General features: G+C 51.1%; 1 protein-coding gene across 9 annotated transcripts in view; it reads left to right on the top strand.

Moving 5' to 3' along the window:
* SPTAN1 (spectrin alpha, non-erythrocytic 1) overlaps positions 1-23,929 on the top strand; it is a 60,084-nt gene that overhangs the window by 15,303 nt on the left and 20,852 nt on the right. For 5 of the 9 annotated variants that reach the window (XM_067040592.1, XM_059072546.2, XM_059072545.2 and 2 more), the window contains exons 4-31: positions 524-664; positions 893-1,039; positions 2,363-2,496; positions 2,657-2,801; positions 2,879-3,033; positions 3,718-3,853; positions 5,936-6,037; positions 6,917-7,054; positions 7,554-7,664; positions 8,229-8,306; positions 8,417-8,572; positions 8,800-9,004; positions 9,547-9,728; positions 10,086-10,329; positions 10,529-10,651; positions 11,224-11,441; positions 12,433-12,525; positions 12,825-12,959; positions 14,031-14,179; positions 15,494-15,553; positions 16,643-16,841; positions 18,660-18,764; positions 19,208-19,231; positions 19,777-19,812; positions 22,205-22,252; positions 23,003-23,094; positions 23,373-23,517; positions 23,609-23,790. In XM_067040592.1, coding sequence (XP_066896693.1) covers positions 524-664; positions 893-1,039; positions 2,363-2,496; positions 2,657-2,801; positions 2,879-3,033; positions 3,718-3,853; positions 5,936-6,037; positions 6,917-7,054; positions 7,554-7,664; positions 8,229-8,306; positions 8,417-8,572; positions 8,800-9,004; positions 9,547-9,728; positions 10,086-10,329; positions 10,529-10,651; positions 11,224-11,441; positions 12,433-12,525; positions 12,825-12,959; positions 14,031-14,179; positions 15,494-15,553; positions 16,643-16,841; positions 18,660-18,764; positions 19,208-19,231; positions 19,777-19,812; positions 22,205-22,252; positions 23,003-23,094; positions 23,373-23,517; positions 23,609-23,790 — 3,683 coding nt within the window. The remainder of the gene's footprint in view (positions 1-523; positions 665-892; positions 1,040-2,362; positions 2,497-2,656; positions 2,802-2,878; positions 3,034-3,717; positions 3,854-5,935; positions 6,038-6,916; positions 7,055-7,553; positions 7,665-8,228; positions 8,307-8,416; positions 8,573-8,799; positions 9,005-9,546; positions 9,729-10,085; positions 10,330-10,528; positions 10,652-11,223; positions 11,442-12,432; positions 12,526-12,824; positions 12,960-14,030; positions 14,180-15,493; positions 15,554-16,642; positions 16,842-18,659; positions 18,765-19,207; positions 19,232-19,776; positions 19,813-22,204; positions 22,253-23,002; positions 23,095-23,372; positions 23,518-23,608; positions 23,791-23,929) is intronic. The other 4 variants (XM_067040593.1, XM_059072548.2, XM_059072552.2 and 1 more) reach the window with 1 other exon arrangement.

Below are 23,929 nucleotides of genomic sequence, written 5' to 3'. Positions count from 1 at the left end.
ACTTGTGCCTCATAGTTATTTCTTTACATGTATGATGCCTATGGGACCTCTTGTTTCCTCCCCTTTACCTCCGTGAATTCAGAGCACACACTTCAGTGACTCCTGCTGCGGTTGCATGATCACACCTCGCCTTTCCTTCCTCAGGAGTCTTCTGACCTAGAAATCCCACTGTAATAATTTAACAGTTAATATAACTAAAAACATTACCTAAATACTTACCAAATAATGTGATATCGATAATAACTGATAATTATAAATAATAGTGAATTCCTTGGCGTAAACTAGAATACATCTACCTACGAAAGGTCAGTTATTTTGTACTTTAAGACCTACCAAACCACTGCGAAGTGTATGCGTTTTCCTCTTCTAGTTAACTTTACAATTTCCCCTCAGTGTAGGGATTATCTTTTTAAAAAGACTTGTTCAGAGCTCTGTGAGGTTTCTAACTTGTTGGAACTCTGTGGAGGAGCCAGATCCCACAGAAATGGTTGTAATCTGTGGGGTTGGGCTCTTCAACCTCCAGACTCGTTTGATGGAGCTGCACCGCCAATGGGAATTACTTCTGGAGAAGATGCGGGAGAAAGGCATCAAGCTGCTGCAGGCCCAGAAGCTGGTGCAGTTCTTGCGAGAATGTGAGGACGTGATGGACTGGATCAATGACAAGGTACGTTTGAGAAGGAAGGTGTGCTGGGGAGGCCTTGAGGAAAGAAGGGGACGAGACCCCTGCACGTGTGCAGCTGAGAGCCAGCAGAGCGGCCGTGCGGCACACAGAAAACTGCGTCTGCCAAAGCTACCGCGGCCCCTTCCGGAGCCCGTTTCGTGATGGGGTTCTGGAAGCCATTGTTCCCGAGTGTTTTTTGGTGACTCTGGCTCTGTTGTGGTCCCTGAATAGGAAGCAATTGTGACTTCTGAGGAGCTGGGCCAGGACCTGGAGCATGTGGAGGTTTTACAGAAGAAATTTGAAGAGTTTCAAACAGACATGGCTGCCCACGAAGAAAGAGTTAATGAAGTGAACCAGTTCGCCGCCAAGCTCATCCAGGTGAATAGGGAAGTGCCGCGTGCCTCTCACAGCGTCGCCACGTTCACTTCCCTAACTTTAACATTAATGGAATGTACCGTCATTACATTAACTTTTCCAGAAGAGAAGTTTTGATCGGTCGGGTCCCTGATTTCTGAGTGAGCAGGTTTTGGTAAGCATGTCTGAGAGTTCTGTTTAGGTCTAAGTAAGGCGGCGATACTGCTCACTCCTAAATTGGAAAATGCTTTTTAACTTGTGGCCGTGGGCAGGAAGGGCAGAGTTCCTTTGATCTATTTCCTTCACCCACTCTCAGGTAGGGCTGAAGCTTGTACTGGGCTGCTGAAGCTGGGTGTCGGGGTTTCTCCGCCTAGGGCGCGGTGGTGAGAGCTTCGTAGGGTCGGCAGACGTCCACCACCGCCTGATCGCTCTTCCCTCCCTTTTGAGTCGGAGCTTCCCTGGGCTCCCGGGAGCTCAGGGGCCCTGAAGAGGGGGGCGGGGCAGCCCCTCCCAGCTGCATGCACGTGCGGTCCTGGCACCGCCGCTTTATTCTCACCCGCTACCACAGGGCTCCGGAGACATCGAGCAGCATGAACTCGGGAGTTTCTGCTTTAGGGAAAACTTGATTTGGGGGGCAGGGTACACATTTTATGCATGTAGATCCTTCTGGACCGGTACTTGTTCCCTTTTGGATCCAGAGCCAGCATTCCTCAGATGTAATCTCACCCCTCCAAGTGGCGGGTGAGCTGCCCCCGGAATCCTGGGCCATCCCAGGGCTGTGCTGAGGAGAGCAGGCAGGCCAAGTCGGAGATCTCACAGGCGGGTCCCGCAACCCGGAAGCGCTTCACCGTATTCCTTTACATGTTATTTTTATTTAAACAAGACAGAATGTGGTTAGTGGGGAAGGATGCTTTGAGAGGAATGTCTCCAGTCCGAAGTCAGGAACAGACCTGGAAAACCGAGTGTCTGGGCAGGAATGCTGATTAATAGCCTCGTGACATTGGAGACGGTGAACTTTGGAGCAGCTGGGGCGAGCGGTGCCTTGACGAGGCCACCACAGAGGTGCAGCTGAAGGGCCTTAACGCGGGGGGTTTGGTTTTGGTTTGGTGCACAGAAAGACTCGCCCCACGGCTCCAGGGCACAGAGAATGACTCTCGCCTTTTTTATAGAGCAAGAGGTGGAAGCTCTTTTTGAATGAGCTTCCCCTTCATTCCACACAAAAAGCCAGTGTTTCTTTAGAACGGTGAGGTTTGCTGAGGCGGACACGTCAGGGGGCCAAGGCCAGGCGGGCAGTTGATGGGGCCGGAGGTGCTGGTCTGAGCGCAGTCTCTGCCCGTCCTGGCTCAGGAGCAGCACCCCGAGGAGGAGCTCATCAAGACGAAGCAGGATGAGGTGAACGCAGCCTGGCAGCGGCTGAAGGGACTGGCCCTCCAGAGGCAGGGGAAGCTGTTCGGGGCAGCCGAGGTTCAGCGCTTTAACAGGTACCGAGCTGAGGGCCTTGCGGGAAGGGGTCTCCCGGGGGCGTGGTGAGGCCCGGGCCGAGTCTCGGAAGGTGTGGGGCTGACTGGGTCTTGGCCCCGCGTGGCGTCCCGGTCACAGATGGACGTCGTAACTGGATTAATAGGTGCCTCTGTGCTGTAGGGATGTGGACGAGACCATCAGCTGGATTAAGGAGAAGGAACAGTTAATGGCCTCGGATGATTTTGGTCGGGACCTGGCCAGCGTCCAGGCTCTGCTTCGGAAACACGAGGGTTTGGAGAGAGATCTCGCTGCGTTGGAGGACAAGGTGGGTTTTGAAGGCAGCTGACTCTATAAACGAGTTAGCCCGGTCAGGAGAGCAGCCCTGACAGAGTGTGTCTGCAGGTCAAAGCCCTGTGCGCCGAGGCCGACCGCCTGCAGCAGTCCCACCCTCTGAGCGCCACCCAGATCCAAGTGAAGCGAGAGGAGCTGATCACCAACTGGGAGCAGATCCGCACCCTGGCCGCGGAGAGACACGCACGTCTCAACGATTCCTACAGGTAGAAATGCTCCTTCAGGGCCCCGCAGCCCGTACCAGGGGGCTTCTGTTTTAGAGGCGAGAGGAAGGCAGAGTTGAAGGTCAGTTCTCTCTACCGAGAAACCTGTATAGCTTGACGGCTTTCCTCTAGTAAGAAAAGCCAGATGACTTTTTCTTCCTGTATTTGTTATATATTTTTATATTGTATATTTATATATTTCTGTGTTATATTTGGAGATTGTAACCGTTGTAGTGTTTCCATATACACACATAATATTTATAACTTTATAAATATCTTTTTTCCATCCCATATCACTGTGTTAGAACCAATAGAAATGGAAATAATCTCTTTAGCAATCTGAGCATCTTGTGAAATACTCTGTTAAAGTTGAGTAAATCAAGGATTGAAAGGGAGAATGCTTCTTACTAATAACTAAGGGTTGAACTGGGGAGTGACAAGGAAGTTGAAAATAAGGGACAAGCTTGGGGAATTATAGTGATGGACAGAGCCTAAATTTTAAAGGCTTGATTTCAGCCTTCTTCTGCTTTCCTTTATAGTATAGATTGAAAGAGTCCCATGTTTCCGAGGGCTAGAGTTTGTATGGTTCGTTAGACGTCTGAGGACATGAATTCAGAGCTCTAGGGCGGCATCTTCCATCTGGGGCCTCACCTGGAGACCTCTCCTCACTGACCTTTGGTTTCCCAGGCTTCAGCGCTTCCTTGCCGACTTCAGAGACCTTACCAGCTGGGTCACTGAGATGAAAGCCCTCATCAATGCAGATGAACTTGCCAACGATGTGGCTGGGGCCGAAGCCCTGCTGGATAGGCATCAGGAGCACAAGGTAAGGTCTCCAGGGTCTTCCGAAAGTAAAGCCATGAGCTTAACAGTGCATCACTGTAGCTCTGTCACTTATAGCTGGAAGTGGCTGAAACCTTGCTTACAGGTAGCTCTCACCATAGGGATTGTGGCTGGTTTTGCCTTTGGAGACTTGCTTTACCTGCTTCTAATAGATGGTCAAGGGAGTTACATGTCAGGAGAATAACTATGGTTCGTAAAAGCAAAGGGCCAAGCTCTGGCAAGGTGGAGGTGCTACTGTTTTCCACGTGTGTCCTGTGCCACCTTAAACAAAGTCTTTGTTTAAATGCTGAATTTTCATAGTTGGTTTGAGTGAATTTAAATTTCATGATTTGCTATTTCCCCAGAGAGCGTCCATGGGAAATTAGTTTTATGAGATCTTAATAGGCTTTACCTTAAGAAGAAGGAGTTTCTATGGCTAAGAAATTCTGGAAAACACTGTTAAACAAGATTTTAAAAATTATTATTACTATAGGTCTTCTGAGAGGTGCTAGATATAAAAAATTAATATACAAAAGTCAGATATGCTCCTCTGCACTAACAGCAGTTAGAAGCGTAATTTTTAAAAATACTATTTATAATTGCATCGGAAAATATAAGATACTTGGGAATAAATCTAACAAAAGTTGTATAAGACATCTGTGGAGAAAGCTGTAAAGTTTTGATGAAAGAAAAGAAACACTGAATAAAGGGATGGGCAGGGATGGAATGATCTCTTATAAAGGTACAAATTCTCCCCAAGATTTATACATTCAGTGCAATTCCAGGCGAAGACCTTTATTTCTGGAATGAGATAAGATGATTTTAAAATTAATTTGGAAGAAAAAAATCAAAAACAGCTGAGATAATCATGAAGAACAGGGGAGGGACTCACCCTACCAGGTATTAGAAAATCATAAACAAATCCATCTGGCGGTACTTCCCTGGTGGCGCAGTGGTTAAGAATCTGCCTGCCAGTGCAGGAGACACGGGTTCGAGCCCTGATCCGGGAAGATCCCATGTGCTGCACAGCAACTTAGCCCGTGCACCACAGCTACTGAGCCTGCGCTCTAGAGCCCACGAGCCACAACTACTGAGCCCGTGTGCCACAACTACTGAAGCCCATGCACCTAGAGCCCATGATCCCAACAAGAGAAGCCACCACAATGAGAAGCCCGCGCCCCTGCTCGCCACAACCAGAGAAAAAGCCCACGTGCAGCAACGAAGACCCAATGCAGCCAAAAATAAAATAAAATAAATTTATTAAAAAAAAAGAATCCGCGGGCTTCCCTGGTGGCGCAGTGGTTGAGAGTCCGCCTGCCGATGCAGGGGACACGGGTTCGTGCCCCGGTCCGGGAAGATCCCACATGCCGCAGAGCGGCTAGGCCCGTGAGCCATGGCCGCTGGGCCTGTGCATCCGGAGCCTGTGCTCCACAACGGGAGAGGCCACAACAGTGAGAGGCCCGTGTACCACGCACGATAAAATAAAATAAAGAATCCGCCTGCCAGTTCAGGGGACACGGGTTTGAGCCCTGGTCCAGGAAGATCCCACGTGCTGTGGAGCTACTAAGCCCGTGTGCCACAACTACTGAGCCTGTGCCCTAGGGCCCATGAGTCACAACTACCGAGCCTGCGTACCACAACTGCTGAAGCCCACGTGACTAGAGCCCATGCTGTGCAATAAGAGGAGCCACCATAATGAGAAGGTTGTGTGCAGCAACGAAGACCCAACGCAGCCAAAAATAAATTAATTAATTTTTTTAAATGTTAAAAAAAAAATTCCATCTGGCACAAGGAAGACCTGAAATAGACCAGTGGAACAGAAGACAGAGAGCTCAGACCCTATAGATGTGTGGAAACTTGACAGTTTGACAGGTGGCATGAAAAGCCAGTAGGAAACAGACTTCTTAAAAAATGATGCTCTCCTGTTTGATGACCTAGGCTGTTATTAGGAAACCTGGCCTTATCTTTGATTTTTTTCCTCATTCTAGATGTGATACTCCTGATTTGTAATGATTATGTGAAATTCAGTAACTTCCTCTTCTTTTACAAGATGCTGGGCATAAATTGTCCCTTTTTTCCCCATTAGGGTGAAATTGACGCTCACGAAGATAGCTTTAAATCTGCAGATGAGTCTGGACAGGCCCTGCTTGCCGCTGGTCATTACGCCTCAGATGAAGTGAGGGAGAAGGTAAGAGAGGAGAAAGACTCTTTTCCTAAGTCTCCGAAAGCTATTATCCAGCCTCAAATATCCAGACGTTGCATTCACCCTGGTGTGTGAGAAAACTCACACAAGAGATTCCGCCTGGAAGCAGCAACTCCAGAGACTTAAAAAGAAGATGTGTGGTGATTGATCAGGGAGAGAAAGTTCCATTTGTCTGGGACACATGCAACACATTTCCTACTTAAGGGGGGCTTTGCAGGGAGCGGAGTCCTGCATTAGTAGTTGGAGCCAAGAGGAAACAAATTTGTATTAAATTATTTGTATGTGTGTATATAATTCCAGAGTTTCAAAGTATCTTTATGAAGATGCTTGAGGAACATTAGATAATGGTATATATTTTTAATATTATAGAGACCAAGAAGAGACATTTCAAAGACACACTTTATTGTCATTAACTTTAGAGCCTAAAAATTAAGCCTAGGGCATTCATGGGTCTAGTCAGCATATTCTGGGGAGTACCCACTCCATTGACATCTCTCACCTAAGAGCGCCTACTCCATTTATGCTGCCTCACTTTTACATAGATGCCCTTTTTCTTCTACCTGGGGGTTTATTTGCCATTTTTGCCTAATATTATTTGTGATAATGTGGCAATAAATTAATTCTAGATTCATTCGAGCAGGGCCACCCCTCTTAGGTTTAACATAAACTTTCAGCAAGCCGCTCAAGATCTGTGGTTCCTTGCGGCTTGCCTGACACGTGCAAGGAAATGTTCTCCTTCCCTTATGCAAATCGGAGCAGAGGCCTGAAGGTTGGCAGAGGGTTGGAAATGCCAGGGCAGCCTCTCTGTCTGCCCAGCGGCCGTGGGCACTGAGGTTCCCTCCGCCTGCCCCCTCTCCCTCCCAGCTGACCATCCTCTCCGAGGAGCGGGCCGCGCTGCTGGAGCTGTGGGAGCTGCGGCGGCAACAGTACGAGCAGTGCATGGACCTGCAGCTCTTCTACCGCGACACTGAGCAGGTGGACAACTGGATGAGCAAACAGGAGGTGATTGGGGTCGGGAGCCGGCCGCCGCTCCTCAGGTAGCACCTTCTGTGCGGGGATCACCCCCGGTTCAGTCCTGCATCAGGTGGAGGGGTTGCCAGCTTCCGTGGGCTCTGCCAGCACGGTCCTTGCTGCCGAGATTGAAAGGCCCTCAGAAAAGGCCCCAGTTTTTCAGGGGAGTGTGACGGTGTGAAGTTTTTTGTTAAAAGAGGTTTTGTTTCTTTAGAACAAAGCATTATGCATAATTTAAATCTAATAGAAGCAACAGAAGCTATTGGAGAAACGTTTCAGTGGAATGTGGAATAAGGATTTCATGCTCTTGTTGGATTAGTTTTAAGGGAATCTGAAGAGACTTCTGGCTTTCTGGGGGAGATTTGAAGGTTTAATAGCCATAGAACTTCCTTCCTTCTTTTTGTCCTTCTGCCAGAATAGGCTTTGCTTTCCAGCCTTAGGAGGTGAAAGGAATCAGACATTATCTCAACACTTTGTTTCCTCTTGTAAGGCGTTCCTGTTGAATGAAGACCTGGGAGATTCCCTGGATAGCGTGGAAGCGCTTCTCAAGAAGCATGAGGACTTCGAGAAATCCCTCAGTGCCCAGGAGGAGAAGATCACAGTAAGATCCCTCCTTGCTGTCAGTGCCTTCAAATGATCATGAGAGTCAGCAGAGGTCTCGTCTTGTTCCAAAAGGTTTCTGAGCAGATTCAGTGAAGGCTCCGGGGGCTTAAAGTCTCACGGTGTTGATTGACCACCTTGTTGGAGACACAGCACGACTTCTAGAATGAAGTCATTTTCCTGATGTAAACCTCCAAGTTGAGATTACCTTCCTCTAAAAGTAATTAAGAATTAATGTAAGAGATATTTTCCCATTGAACACAGACCTTAGAAGTAGGAATTGAAAGGCTCTTGACCCATATCTGACTCTGTCAGTTCCTGCTGTGACGTTAGCTGCAGCTAATGTCTCCAGTCCTGAGTGAAGCTAGCGTAACTCTGTGCCCTCTAAGAACATCAAGCAAAAACTCAACGGTTGAGGGATAAAGGTTGTCACAGCAAACCTCAGAGTGAAAACCTTGACCTGTGTTCAGGTCTAGAGCGTTCCTTGCCCTGTTCTGCACTTTCCTCTGGGGGCCAAGCTGTGGAAGAGTCGCTCACCAGTGAAGAACCTTATTCTTCTTCCCAGGCCTTAGACGAGTTTGCCACCAAGCTGATTCAGAACAACCACTATGCAATGGAAGATGTGGCTACTCGCCGAGACGCGGTAAGTGTGCAGACCCTTCACACGCCTCCTTTCTGTCCGTGGGCGGCCCTTCTGAGCCTGATCTGCTGGGGGGTAAGAGCTGGAGATTCACAGGGAGCCTTGCCTTCCAGCTGTTGAGCCGCCGCAACGCCCTTCACGAGAGAGCCATGTATCGCCGGGCCCAGCTGGCTGATTCCTTCCACTTGCAGCAGTTTTTCCGTGACTCTGATGAGCTCAAGAGTTGGGTCAATGAGAAGATGAAAACCGCCACAGACGAAGCTTATAAAGTAATGTCCTGTTAGCATTGCCATGTAGCACTTGGTTAGTAAGCTAAACACAGCACTCACAGATAAATTGTAGCTAAATAAAGAAATCGGAAATTCAAAAATACACACTATTTAATGTAAGCTGGCCGTTTTATACGTCCCCCTATAAAGATAAGTGTGAGGGTAATGCAGCGTAACTTGAGGTCCTTAGGTTCAAGATAGAACCCCCTTCTTCCTTTCCTTGGCAGGACCCATCCAACCTGCAAGGCAAAGTACAGAAGCATCAGGCTTTTGAGGCTGAGCTCTCGGCAAACCAGAGCCGCATCGACGCCCTGGAGAAAGCCGGGCAAAAGCTGATTGACGTCAACCACTATGCCAAGGACGAGGTGGCAGCTCGAATGAATGAGGTCATCAGTTTGTGGAAGAAACTGCTGGAGGCCACGGAACTAAAAGGTGAGAGGAGGTGTGCACGGGGTTACGGGAGGCCGTTTGGGGAATTAAATCTTCCTCCCTCATTCCGTGTTCTGGGGACATGTGCCACCCAGGCAAGCTGAGCTGGGTGACCTGGGCACTCGGGCTCACTTCCTGGGTAGGAGTCACCTGCCCTGGGTTCCTGATGCTTTGCTGATTTGGCGAACGTGGTTGAGTGTGCTGGTCGGGGAGGCCAGGGAGCCTGAGTGAGGAGGGATGATTGGGTCGTTGGGCCTGACTGAATTGGGCCTCATCACTGAAAGTCAGAGCCCAGCCGGGAGCCAAGGGCACTTAACGCTTCGCCAGCCCCTATCCAACGGGGGTTAGAAGGCTTCTTAAACGACTTCCAATTCAGCATCTACACGGTAGAGCAGAGGTTGCGGTTTTTCTTTACCCTCTTGATGGCAGTGACGCAGTAGCTAAAATCCTGCACCGCGGCCCTTCTGTGAGGCGCCACTGTTGGAGAGCCGCACTGGCAGAAGGGTAATGTTAACTAACGAAATCAAACTTGCCTCCTTGACTAGGAATAAAGCTCCGTGAGGCTAACCAGCAGCAGCAGTTTAATCGCAACGTCGAGGACATCGAACTGTGGCTGTACGAAGTGGAAGGTCACCTGGCTTCGGACGATTACGGCAAAGACCTTACCAATGTCCAGAACCTCCAGAAGAAGCACGCCCTGCTGGAGGCCGATGTGGCAGCACACCAGGTACGGTGACCTGGGCCTGGCTTTTGGGCCGGTGAGCACAGGAGTGAGAGTGGCCAGACAGTCAAGACCAGCTGGTGTGGGGAGGGGTGAAGTGTGTTGATTTTCTTAGAGAGCCAGGCATGCACCATTCCCTTCTGTTCAAATTAGACTGCCCTCCCTCAGACCTTTCTGGGATCCCAGAATGAGGGGAAACAATGGCGGATAGAATGCTCTCGGGTGTGGGAAAAGAGCCGTGTTATATGTTCTCGGTATGTGAGCCAACCACACCTGAAGTAATAAAGTCAGCCTAGAAATGTCCAGAACGTAGTTGCTCCACACTGGGCCAGGCTTTCAAGACTCTGTCCTACCTGTTCCCAGGACCGAATCGATGGCATCACCATCCAGGCCCGCCAGTTCCAGGATGCTGGCCACTTTGACGCTGAAAACATCAAGAAGAAGCAGGAAGCCCTGGTGGCTCGCTATGAGGCTCTCAAGGAGCCCATGATTGCCCGGAAGCAGAAGCTGGCTGATTCTCTGCGTTTGCAGCAGCTCTTCCGTGATGTCGAGGATGAGGAGACATGGATTCGAGAGAAAGAACCCATTGCTGCATCCACCAACAGAGGTCAGCCTCCCGCCAACAGACAGGAATCCAGTTGGGAAAGGGCTCTACCCTTGTGGCAGGAAGGGGACCGGTGTCAGAATGAGCAAGGTCAAGTTTAAGTTGAACTGGAAGTTTAGCTAAACGTGGTGGAAGCTAAGTGACAGTTATGCTGCCTCTTCTCTTGATGGCTTGGGTGACTTGGGAGTGGTTTCTCTTTCAGGCAAAGATTTAATTGGAGTCCAGAATCTGCTAAAGAAACACCAAGCCCTACAAGCAGAGATTGCCGGACACGAGCCCCGCATCAAAGCAGTTACACAGAAGGGGAACGCCATGGTGGATGAAGGTGAGTGTCGTCGGAAAAGTGGCTTCACTCTCGTTCCTCACGGCGCTACTCTCGGAAGGCTGAGTGCGTGGACCCAAGTCAGGCTGGGCTCTAGGGTTGTAGACCGTCCCCACCCTCTCCTGACCATGACTTTGACTTGCCCATAACCTCTCTGAGCTGAACTTGTTACCTGTGAGGTGGCGATGACATCACCTGCTCCCACAGTTGTGAGGATTAAACGAGGTCAGATACTCAGGAGCCCGAGACAGTGCCCGGCAAGTGTGAGTCTCCATGACTGGGAGCGGGGGGAGTGGGGGCTGTTAGTTTTATTGTTTCTTTATGATAACGTCACTGATGCCAACTAGGGATACCTGCTTCTTAGAGTCTAGATAGACTTCATGGTTTGAGGAGGCAGAAGACGAGCAGATCTGTTGGGCTGGAGCCTGGACCTCTGATAAAACTGAACCTATGAAGGGGCCTGGCTCCCCAGGGGGTAGCGTCGTCGGTGCTGTGGGCGCACAGAGGGCGTTCTTGTCCTGCTGCGACGTGTCCGCGTGCTTCTCGTTGTCCTCCCTCCCCTGCCCGCCTCGCAGGCCATTTTGCTGCAGAGGACGTGAAGGCCAAGCTCCACGAGCTGAACCAGAAGTGGGAGTCGCTGAAATCCAAGGCCTCCCAGCGGCGGCAGGACCTGGAGGACTCGCTGCAGGCCCAGCAGTACTTCGCCGACGCCAACGAGGCCGAGTCGTGGATGCGGGAGAAGGAGCCCATCGTAGGCAGCACCGACTATGGCAAGGACGAGGACTCGGCCGAGGTGAGGCGCGCGGGGGGCTGCCGGGCTCCGGCTGGGGCTGCTTCGGAGGGTGACCGCATGGAAGGTGCAGCCTCACGCTTGTCGCTCTTCAAAGTGTTTCAGCGTCTTTTTTCCCTTTTTATTACGGAAATTCAGTCTTACTTAAGAGAGGAGACGGCCTTTCACCATCAGCCGCGACCATTGCTCCATTCTTGTTTCATCTTTTCTCCCCCATCTGTGTACACATACGTGCATAAGCACAGTTCTTTGCTAGTCATCTTTTTTTAGTGGACCCCTTAAATTGTATTCATAAAGGTCTAGGTGTAGCCGTGTGCCGACCTCTCCTCTTGCCAGTCTTCACAAAAAACACAGTGAGCTGAATATTGACGCGACCTGAGATGAGTTTTGGAAGTGGCGGTAGAGGAAAATGGAGAAGCACCGAGTGTGGTGGGGAACGGGGTTCCCTGGACGAGGGAGCTGCCACTTGTCGGGAATGTTTATTTCTTAGGATGGGGGTGGATCCGCTGTAGGTGTGATGTTGTTCTTTATGTCCCTTCCTGTGTTTCAGGGGTTGCATAGTGAAGCATGTAAAGGCAGGCTGAAAAGATTGTAATAGAAATCACAGTATTTCCTCCAAATTAAATGTTTATCAAAAGGGGGGAGGGCTTCCCTGGTGGCGCTGTGGTTGAGAGTCCGCCTGCCGATGCAGGGGACGCGGGTTCGTGCCCCGATCTTCCGGGAAGATCCCACATGCCGCGGAGCGGCTGGGCCCGTGAGCCATGGCCGCTGAGCCTGCGCGTCCGGAGCCTGTGCTCCACCACGGGAGAGGCCCCAACAGTGAGAGGCCCGCTCACCGCGAAAAAAAAAAAGGGGGGTGGTGCGGGGAGAGAGTGGAGGACTGATCAGGTCGCCTGGTAACTAAACAGATTTCAGAGGCAGGTGGCGTGTAGGAGAGGCAGCAGGGCGGCTCTGGCTTCTTGCTCAGGGTCGCCGTGTGTTATTTTGGTTCCAGGCTCTGCTAAAGAAACACGAGGCTTTGATGTCGGATCTCAGCGCTTACGGCAGCAGCATCCAGGCTCTGCGAGAGCAGGCCCAGTCGTGCCGGGTGAGTGTGGCTTCCGTTCAGCAGCTGCAAGTTCCCTGGGGGCTGGGGGGCCAGGGAAGATGAAGGACCCGGACGCGGCCAGCAGGTGGCACGGTCATAGGTGATGTTCTTGTGAACTTAAAGATCCCAGACAGCTGAACTTCCTGAATCAGGTTTTGTTGGTAGCTTCAGAGAAGAACTCTCACAAAGGTGTGTCTGGTCAATTTGGGACAGCTGTGGAAGTTGGAATCCGCCGTGGGCTTTAGGTGGCACACCGGGGACATCCTGTAACTTCGTTTGCCCTTCCTTTGGATTTTTAGCAACAAGTGGCCCCCATGGATGACGAGACCGGGAAGGAGCTGGTCTTGGCGCTCTACGATTATCAGGAGAAGAGCCCTCGAGAGGTCACCATGAAGAAAGGGGACATCCTCACCTTGCTCAACAGCACCAACAAGGCAAGTGCAGAAAGAGGCGGAGGGCTGGTCCCCGTCAGCACCACCAGTTTTGCTCAGTTGGGCGTCTGGGGAGTGTGTCTTTCCAGGATGAGGCTGGTCTCGAATTTGAAGACTTTCGTTCCCTGGTCCATCTCCCACTTCATACAGGTTTATCCTGTTTTGCCTGTGATCAAGATGGCCAGTCCGGTGTCCTTGAATACTGGGAAGCTAGTGTAATGACCCACCCTCTCAAGGGTAGCTTTTTTCACCATTGAAAAAAATTCCACGTGGAATTTCTTTCTCTCCTGAACCAAAGTCTGCTCCTCTGTAGCTTGTATCTGCTGGTTCTAGACTATACGACTACAGCAGACAGTTGAAGACGGCGCCAACGTCACCCCATAGGCTCCGTCGTCTCCAAGTTAAATGCTTCCTGGTTCATCAGCGTTTCTCGCCTGACACATTCTGCTTTGGCAGTGTCCTTGGAGTGAGGCCGTGGTCCTCCACGTGTCATAGGACTGATCCCCAAAGAGCCTGCCTCCCCTCTTGGTCTAGGCTGGGGAAGTGTCCTCGGCCCGGCCGCGGTTGTCAAGAACCTCCTATTCCCACACCCTCAGCTTACCCCAGTGGTGGGAGTTGGAGAAAACCTGACTGGTGTCTTTATGTTGACTCTCACCCTCAACTGACCATCCGGTCTGACTGATTTACTCAACAGCAGCATCGTCCAGTAGAACTTTCTGTGGTGGTGGATGTTTTATGTCTGCCTTGGCCCTACAGTAGCTGCTGACCGCAGGTGGTTGTGAAGTATTTCGCATGTGGCAAGTGCAGCTGCGTTTTTATTTCATTTCACGTAACTTACTTAAGCGTGGCTCACGGCTGCAGCATTAGCACAGTTGCAGGGCGTCTACGCGAAGAGGAGGCCGGCCTTCCTGCCCCGGGTCATCGGGGCTGCGCTCGTGACCCTTGCACACTTGGCACGTTACGGGATTCTCTTGACGTGATTAGAGCTTTCTTTCGTATGCACACAGGCCTCCTTGGATTCTTCCTTCCTTGGGGCGGGAACTGGCTCTCAGGTCTCTCCTTCTTTCCCCTCAGGACTGGTGGAAAGTGGAGGTGAACGATCGTCAGGGTTTCGTGCCGGCCGCTTACGTGAAGAAGCTGGACCCCGCGCAGTCGGCCTCCCGGGAGAACCTCCTGGAGGAGCAGGGCAGCATCGCGTTGCGGCAGGAGCAGATCGACACCCAGTAAGGGCCTCGCCATCGGGCACGAAGGGCCCGGCGCCGCTTGGGGCTTAGTCTGCGTCACGCACGGGCTGAGGTTTAGGCGGCGTCCTGAGGCTCCAGAGCAAATGCTCTTAGGACGCCTGTCTGCCCTCGAGAACACACTCTTCCTGCCTTTCCCAAGTCACTTGTAGCCCACACAGCTCTGTTGGAACCTAAGCTCCCTGACCCGTACCTTTGTTTTCCTTTGTTTTGTTGTCTTCCCCTGCATTGGTAAGTTTCTTTTCCTAGACATTTGCTAATTATTACCATCTCAGTCTTCGGCCTGCGCGTCAGGAGATGCTCTTGAGGTTGGGTTTTTAGCTGTTCCACACCCCTCCTGCTCTGCCCTTTGTAAAAGGCTGTGTGGAGAGCGTCTCTGTCCATTATGACTTTGTGCTCTGAGAATGGAGTGTATTTTTTTTTTTTTTTTTTTTTTGCGGTATGCGGGCCTCTCACTGTTGTGGCCTCTCCCGTTGCGGAGCACAGGCTCCGGACGCGCAGGCCTAGCGGCCACGGCTCACAGGCTTACTTGCTCCGCGGCATGTGGGATCTTCCCGGACCAGGGCACGAACCCGTGTCTCCTGCATTGGCAGGCGGATTCTCAACCACTGCGCCACCAGGGAAGCCCTGGAGTATATTTTTTTATGAAACGGCCCTGTCCTCTTTCCTGTAGCTAAGCCCCCGTAAAGACCTATGTCTCTCCTTTAGGGTATATCTTACTCTGCTCATGAAATCAAAAGCCGTAGACACTTGGGAGAGATCCAGAAAATACATCCTCAGCAGAGTTTAGAAGAATAGAACTTTTCTGACCCTGATGATCCCCGCGAAGATAGGTTCTTTGTACGCTTAGTCAGGCGTTTTCTGTTACTGTTAAGATAAGAATGAGAGGTTTGGGTCTGGATCATAAATACGAGAGCAAAAAAGTGGACCAGATATCTGACTACAGTTGCGTGTTAGCCCTCAGGAAAATCTCTTCCTCGGGGCGGTCACTGTATCCCCTGGCCTGGCTCTGCGAAGTGACCGGTGTTTCTAGCACAGGAACATTTACTGCCTTAAGCGTGGCAGATGTCAGGAAAATGAAAGTGAACTAACCCTCGAATTTCATTTGATTTTCCTGCTCTTTCCTTACTGTGATTTCACTCCCGGCCTGGCCTGCTTCCAAGAACTCTTGAATGACTCCCTAATTTTCCCCGCTCGAAGCATCCGCCGTCACAGCACCCATCAGAGCCACCGCCCTCCATTCCCGTGGATTAACCCACTAATCCGTGCGTGCTTTTGCTGTGCCCCTCTGTGCAGGACGCGCATAACTAAGGAGGCCGGCAGCGTGTCTCTGCGTATGAAACAGGTGGAAGAACTGTGAGTAGGCCGGAAGCTCTGCCGAGCGCCGCGCTTGGCTCCCCGTCCGTCCTCCCGCTGCCGCTTCTCTCGAAGGCGCGAGGGGCGGGAGGGGCCCGTCTCCGGCAGCAGCTTTCGCTCACGAGGGGAGGGGTTTGGGTGAAGCTGTGTCAGCTGTGGCCGCTTCTCTCGTTGGTTGCTTCTGTGCAGCTGTGTGTTCAGAGTGTGGTTGCTTCCCCTGCTGGTGGCTTCTGTGCTGGGCCAGCCACTCGCAGCGGACCCGGAGGCCGCCGATGCCCTAGTCCTCCTCAGTAGGCAGGAAGCCGCGTGCCTCGTCACGTGCTCTGATACTTGCTCGTTCCTTCCTTTCTTACTTCACTTATGGAAGCTTAGACTGGATTCTAGATTTTTTTAAAAAAATGTTAACTCCGTTGTACTAAGCTTGTCATTTTCACATCTCTAAAGATATTAGGAGTTCAGTCTTTCGTATTTTAGTTCCCAAGGGTGAGAGTGTCATTTGAGTCTTCATGAGAAACGTTCAGTTAATGAAATGTGATTTTTGCGATTTCTCCTTCCGAAGTGGCCAAAACTTTCTGAGAAATAAATACACTATTTTAGAAACAGTAGAAATTTCCTCCTGTTCTGGAGATACTAAAATCCGATATGAGGCTATGTAAGATAGCTCGGCACACCTTCCCCCACCGCCTGGGGGCTGCTGGCAGAATCACACGGCAGGAGAACAAGCCCTCTGTGTACGTTACGTGCAGCAAGTTCATCTCATCTCGCGGCCGTGGTCGCATGGAGCCTGCGGTGGTGTGCCCGACGCTCGGGTCCGGTCCGTCGTGGTTGTGATGTCAGTGCACCCGTGGCTGGGCGTGTGTGCCGGGCCGCCCCGCCGCCCACTTGTGAACAGTGCAGTGTGTGCTTGTCCCTGAGGTGGCCTGTGGGTGCTCGGGGTCTTCGTCTGCCTTCCGATACTTTGTCACCAGGGCACCTTCGTTACCGACTCACAGCCTGGGACCCACATCTTGGAGACAGCTGGTAGTTTGCCACTGTAGGAAGCTAACTGTCTCCCCTGCCCCCTCTTGTCACCCTCTCGAATTACATCAGGTACCATTCTTTGCTGGAACTGGGGGAGAAGCGTAAAGGCATGTTGGAGAAGAGCTGTAAGAAGTTTATGCTGTTCCGTGAAGCGAATGAGCTACAGCAGTGGATCAACGAGAAGGAAGCGGCCCTGACGAGCGAGGAGGTTGGCGCAGACTTGGAGCAGGTCGAAGTGCTGCAGAAGAAGTTCGATGACTTCCAGAAGGTACGGAAAGTTGTTCAGAGGCTTGGTTCTCTTGATTTTTGACTGCAGGTTACCAGAATGAAAGATTACCAGAATGAAAATTCACTGCTTATATTCCTTCATCTCTGTAGCCATTTTTAAACTAGTTTAATCGAAACTTTTCTCACACCAGTTTACTTTTGAGGAAATACATGCAGTTTTTTCTACATGTTTTAAGAACTTTCCTAGGGCTTCCCTGGTGGCACAATGGTTGAGAGTCTGCCTGCCAGTGCAGGGGACACGGGTTCGAGCCCTGGTCTGGGAGGATCCCACATGCCGCGGAGCAACAAAGCCCGTGAGCCACAACTGCTGAGCCTGTGCGTCTGGAGCCTGTGCTCCGCAACAGGAGGGTCCGTGACAGTGAGAGACCCGCGCACCGCGATGAAGAGTGGCCCCCGCTCGCCGCAACTAGAGGAAGCCCGCGCACAGAAACAGACCCAACACAGCCATAAATAAATAAATAAATTTGAAGAAAAGAATCAGATTTATATTTTTAAAAAAAAGAACTTTCCTGAACCTAAAATACAAACATGTGTAAAAGTAGTTTTTCTAATTGGGGTTAAATTCACGTAACGTAGAGTTAACCATTTTAAAGGGTACAATTCGGAAACATTTAGTTCATTCACAGTGTTGCACTACCATCCCCTCTGTCTAGTTCCAAAACATTTTTTATCACTTTAAAGGAGACCACAGACCCATTAAGCAGCCACTCCTTATCCCCCTCTCCCCTCCCCCCCAGCACCTGGCGGCCACCGAGCTGCTTCTTGTCTCTGGATTAATGTATTCTGGACATTTCCTCTAAATGGAATCATAGATCATGTACTTTACGACTAACAGCTTTCACGGAGCATAGCGTTGTCGAGGTTCATCCTTGTAGGTGGATTAGTGATACGTTAACTTTATGGCTAATGCTCCATGGTGTGTATATACCACATCTTGTTTACCCATTCCTCAGTTTAAAAGTATTCTTGGGACTTCCCTGGCAGTCCAGTGGTTAAGACTCTGCACTCCCAATGCAGGGGGTGTGGCTTCAATCCCCAGTCAGGGAACTAAGACCCACCCCCGCCTGTCGCACGGTATGGCCAAATTAAAAAGTATTCTTATAACCAATTCAGATGGGTTGAGGAGCTTTTCTCCCAGAGTGGCTAGCATTAAAATTTCATCACAGTTTTAACATGTGTCCTGTCCCCCACAAAGAGAGGATTTAAAAAAATCTCCAACCAGAATAATGGATTTTTAAAAATTAATTAGTTTATTTATGGCTGCTTTGGGTCTTCGTTGTTGGGTGTGGGCTTTTCTCTAGTTGTGGCGAGTGGGGGCTACTCTTCGTCGTGGTGCGTGGGCTTCTCATTGCGGTGGCTTCTCTTGTTGCGGAGCACGGGCTCTAGGTGTGTGGGCTTCAGTAGTTGTGGCACACGGGCTCAGTAGTTACGGCTTGCGGGCTTAGTTGCTCTGTGACATGTGGGATCTTCCCGGACCAGGGCTTCAACCCGTGTCCCCTGCATTGGCAGGCGGATTCTTAACCACTGCACTATCAGGGGAGTCCCAATAATGGATTATTATTAACTACAGGTAGTTCAGTAAATGTGAGACAGACCGTCTCCAATGCGCTGCTGTTTTCTTACTTCCTTGATAGTGACAATCAGGATTTTCTGATTTAGGTGACCGTCAAGAAGTAGAAAAACTATAAGATGCCTATTGGACAGAAATTTATATATTCAAACCATAGTTTATGAGTATCTGTTGCTCTTCTTTGAATTGCTGTTGTGGGTTTTAGTTATTACGTCTTTTTCTTTGAAGGATCTCAAGGCCAATGAGTCACGGCTGAAGGACATTAACAAGGTGGCTGAAGACCTGGAGTCCGAAGGTCTCATGGCGGAGGAGGTGCAGGCAGTGCAGCAGCAGGTGGGAGTCTGGCCCCCGCACGGTGTCTGTTAAGGAAGCAGCTCGGCTCCCCCTTCATCCTGTGTAGCCCAGCACGCGTGCTCCGTAGCACAGAGTGTGGCCAGGGCACAGGCTCTCTGTGTGACCTGCGCTGTCTTGGTTACCTTGGACGGGAGGGAAAAACAGCTCTCCTCCTTATGCCCATTAAATATTGTGGAAGTTGTTGGGTGTTTCTTTAGCCCTTAACTAGTAATAAATGCATGCAGTTCCTTAAATAAAGAAAAGGGATTACATAGAAACACTTGGTCTCTCTATAGACTTTAAGAAGTTCCTGTAGCCAGTCAGGCTGCCTGTCTTTTTGTAATTCTCTCCCGTGTCGCCAGGTTTGACATGACAGTGGTGAGTGTAACTTAGAAGTGTGTATTTCCTCTAATAATAGAACTGGTTTTCTTCTCTGCTTGTAGGAGGTGTATGGCGCGATGCCCAGGGTAAGTGTCCGGTGCCCCGTGTGGAACTTGAGGAGGGCTAGATCTTGGGAAGAGTATAAAGTCAAGAGCCTCATAAGGATTTCTGTTCTTGAACCTCGAGAGATGCCTTTTGTGTGTAAAAATCTGTGGAAAAGAAATAGCAGAAGTTGGTCTCTATTTGCCATCCTCCAAAGATCAAAAGAGGTTTTCTCTGTTCAGTTACCGAGAACTTTGCCACAGCCATTCTTTAGGTTTGTTTATCCCTCTTCAAAGAGTCCTCCGAATATGACATGAAGAAAAGCTGGACATTTTATTAAATTTCCTCATTGTCTCCATTTCTCCTACTGCATTAAAAAAGGAAGAATTTTTCTCTCCTATTTGTTTGCTTCGTTTCCCTTGAGCAGCCTTGCAGTTTGCTGCCGGCCAATGTTGAGTTCCGAGTCGCAGAGGGAATTGCTGTTCCAGCTGATTTCTCTGTGAACTTCTGTCGTCCAGAGGGAAGGCTGGGGCTTTTGTTTTGTGCATAGTTGCTTGGCTGCCTAAACGCCTCCTTTTTCTTTGAATAGGATGAAACTGATTCCAAGACGGCCTCCCCGTGGAAGGTAAGAGCTTCTTTGCAAATGATTATTTCCAGAGGTTTTCCAGGAACGGAAATACTTTACGTCCTTTTCTGGCGTGCCTGTTATCTGAGTACTGAGGCTTGTCTGAGCCTGTGGTTGTTTCTGGATTTGTTTGGCCTGGTGTCTTTCTGACCCTGGTGTTGTATTCTTGGAATCTGTCGTGCCTTGAAATGTGGTGCTTAATACACAGAAGCAAAAATGTGTCCCTGCAGATGCTCAGCACAAATTCAGTCAGGTCGAGTTTATCATGCACTGTCGCTGCCGGGATGTACAGTTGGCCCTCCACATCCGTGGGTCCAACGTCCTCGGATTCAGCCGACCAACAACTGAAAATACTAGCATCCGATCCGTGGTTGGTGGAATCCAAGGATGCAGAACCCGCCCATACAGGGCGCCGGCTCCAAGGGACTTGAGCATCTGTGGATTTTAGTACCTCGGGGGGTCCTGGGATCATTCCCTCTCGGGTACCGAGGTTACAGGGGTGCCTGCAGTTCACAGAGGGCACACTGCGTAGTCAGGCGTGGTCCCACCAATAGGACTGCAGCCCCAAAGGACACATGATGTGAGGATGAAAAGGAGCGTAAACTCCACTCATCGTCTGCCTGACCGCTTTCTCCCGTGGCCTAAGGAAGGCTTGAGAGAAGGTCCACATCCTGACGAGACGCATAAAGGGGGGACACCAGATGTTTACCAGCTGCAGTGGACATTATTCCAGAGAGATCCAGGGCTGGTGCTTGCCCAGGGTGGGCATAACTTGCCCAGGAGGACAGGGGATAAGCTTTTTCATGTGAAGCATTTGTAGCCGTGATGGAACTAGTTGCCTAAATGCCAATTCTGGCATCTTTCCTCCTGACCCAGCTCTTCAGGAATATGCCACTTGAGTTATAGACAAGCTAGAAAGAGCAGATTTCTACTTTATGAAAGGACACCTTCCTAAAATCTGAAGAAAGCATGAAAACGTAAAAACAAAACACCTCCCCGCACCGGGCCCTAGGTTGGTACTTCTCAGCCCCGTCAGGAGCTCTGACCTGTTGTGAGGACCTAGGCTGAAAGGGGTTTGTTTCTTTGGCCTCCTTATCCCTCCAGGCTCTGACCATTCTGCTTATTAAATAGGCTCCAAACTGGCAGGAAGGGTACATTTTTCCTTGGATTCAGCTTTCTCCTCTTTTCTTTCTTTTTTTTTTTTTTTTTTTTTTTTGCGGTTCGCGGGCCTCTCACTGCCGTGGCCTCTCCCGTTGCGGAGCACAGGCTCCGGACGCGCAGGCTCAGCGGCCATGGCTCACGGGCCCAGCCGCTCCGCGGCACGTGGGATCCTCCCGGACCGGGGCACGAACCCGCGTCCCCTGCATCGGCAGGCGGACGGACTCTCAACCGCTGCGCCGCCAGGGAAGCCCTCTCCTCTTTTCTCAATCTTAATTTTCGTTGCATAGCAAAATGCAGTCATTGGTGACATGAATGAGCGGCACCCTTACCTGTCTGATCGGGCCAGAGTTTTTCTGGTAACAGGCAGCCTTTCAGAAATGTAGTTCAGACGACTTTACAAACACCAGTCAGCACCTCCTGTTGCTGAAAAGGATTGGAAACGATGGGTGTCTGCTTTCCGGACCCTGTACGCACCCACACTGGTTGAACGTGTCAGTGGGTGTGTTGCAGGAACATCCTAAGAGCCTAAGCTCCCTGCATCCAAGCTCAGCTCCTCCTTTTCTTTACGTACTTGAAGATTACGAGCATCACAGTGCCTGCCGAGTAGGGTTTCTTTCTGATACAAGCGGATGGGCTCTGAGACCCCAAGGGGCGTTTGATTTTCAGCAGTGACGACGTCGATGAGGAGGAGGCTAAGTCGCCGGTGTTAAGCTGGCGGGTGTTGCTTTTTCATCCAGTAAGGCTGTTGCCCTTGTAGCTCAAGGAGGACACACCGTTAGAAGGAAACACAGTCCAGTAACCAGAAACAGAAACGAAATTAATTAGTGGTGTCCTTGACTATTTAAATAGTCCCAGCTGCCAGCGTTTGTTCAACTAAGTGTGTTTTCTGGACTGTTCTCCTGTAATAGGGACAAGAGAAAGACACCAATCGGTAGCCTTTGAGCCTCTTTTTTCCTGTCCAGCCAGCCGTTTTAATTGCGGTTTTCACCGCTCTTTTCACTCTTCGAGTAAAATGAATCATTGAGTTGGGTGTGATTGTGTACTTGGGTTTCTGCCTGACTTTCTAGTTGTTGATGCTCTCATTGCTGCTCTGCTCAGAAATTTGATGGTACCCTTTTACAATCATTTTGGTGGACATTTGGGACCTGATTAATGGCACTTGCATCTCAGATTTCTCTCTCAATCAGCAGACCCTTGACTAGTTTGCTCTTCTGCTCTCCTCCTCACATAGTCTGCTCGCCTGATGGTTCACACCGTGGCCACCTTTCATTCCATCAAGGTAAGAAACCATGGCAGCTTTCCTTGGCTTCCCCGGTCTCCTTCAGTATCTCCTTCTCCTGTCTTCAGCAAGGCTCTTGTCCTAATTAGCTGTATGAGCTGTAGCACTTGTCACTCTCCTTGGCCCGAGGGTGTCCTGGCCAGTGTTACCCTCTTTGTGCAGCAGGAGGCTGTGCTCAGCTTGCCTGGTCCTGGCGGTGAGCGTGGCAAGCTCCCTCCCTCACCCTCAGGAGGGCCCGCGGCTGCGAGGAGCGTGTTGCTGGGAGGCAGCGACTGCCTTTCCTGCCTCCCTCCTGGACCCCGAGCTCGTTTGTCTCCCCAGTGCAAGGTCCTGCGGCTGCGCTGCGCTCCTCGGGCTCCTGCTGCCTGGCGATGCGGCCGTGCGGGCTGTTGGGGAGCGTGGACTTGGGGATTTGTCCGCTCGGTGGTCGTTAGGAAGCAGTTGCTCTGGGGCAGGCGCCAGGCTAGGCGCTGAGAGAAGATAAGTCAGCGGCGTCTCTCCTGCTGCTTCCGCGGTGATTCCAAGTCAGGTGTTGCTGGAGTGTTCGCGCCGTGGCGTCTGGCGAGCTGTGGCAGGGTCTGACTTTCCGGACTTTCGCTGTCGTGGCGTGCTCATCGACTGAACTGGGAAGCTTGGAAACAGGAAATCATCTGTGCCCCAGCCTTTCCTTTCACATTAAGCCATCAGTCCTCTGGTTCCGGCCCTTCTCCCAGAGTCTGGCGTGGCTGACGCTTTGCTGTCCTCCCCCAGGAGCTGAACGAGCGCTGGCGGTCCCTGCAGCAGCTGGCCGAGGAGCGGAGCCAGATCCTGGGCAGCGCCCACGAAGTGCAGAGGTTCCACAGGTGAGGGACGGCCGGGGCTGGCAGGGCGGGAGCAGGCCACGGTTGGGTTCCTGCCGACGGTAGCGCCCGGGTCTTGTCGATGGTCGCGCTCTGGCACCTGGTGGACGCTCTCGGTCAGTAACGCTAAGCGGGTCAATTTGCATTCCTTGCTGTTTAGAGCTATTGGTGGGCCGCTGACACATGTGCTGGTGCCGGTGAAATGAAGTTTCCCTACTTGACGGGAGGTTAAGGCAGCCGTACTCAGCACTCGTTAACTTGAACGTGTGTCTCACCTACAGAGATGCTGACGAAACCAAAGAGTGGATCGAAGAGAAGAATCAGGCTCTAAACACAGACAATTATGGCCACGACCTGGCCAGTGTCCAAGCCCTGCAGCGCAAGCACGAGGGCTTTGAGAGGGACCTCGCGGCCCTCGGCGACAAGGTGAGAGGACGTACGCGTGGAGCCGTCTCCCTGCGATTCCGCCCGAGGCTGAGCTCCCTCCTTTCCTGCTGCTCGCCGCTCTCTTCCCCAGGTGAATTCCCTTGGGGAAACAGCCGAGCGCCTGATCCAGTCCCACCCCGAGTCGGCAGAGGACCTGCAGGAGAAGTGCACCGAGTTGAACCAGGCATGGAGCGGCCTGGGCAAGCGCGCCGACCAGCGCAAGGCCAAGCTGGGCGACTCCCACGACCTGCAGCGCTTCCTCAGCGACTTCCGGTGAGAAGCCGGCCCGCTGGCTCTGGGCCAGAGGCCTTGCTAGCTGGATTAAATGCATGCCTGGATCTAGCACTTACAGGGCTTAATCCTCGGAATTCCCTGGCGGCTCAGTGGTTAGGACTTGGTACTTTCACTGCTG

This window comes from Kogia breviceps, chromosome 8, assembly GCF_026419965.1.
Source record: "Kogia breviceps isolate mKogBre1 chromosome 8, mKogBre1 haplotype 1, whole genome shotgun sequence".
Lineage (NCBI taxonomy): Eukaryota > Metazoa > Chordata > Mammalia > Artiodactyla > Physeteridae > Kogia > Kogia breviceps.
The sequence above is the reverse complement of the archived record's forward strand: the minus strand, read 5'-3'. Positions and strand labels throughout refer to the sequence as shown.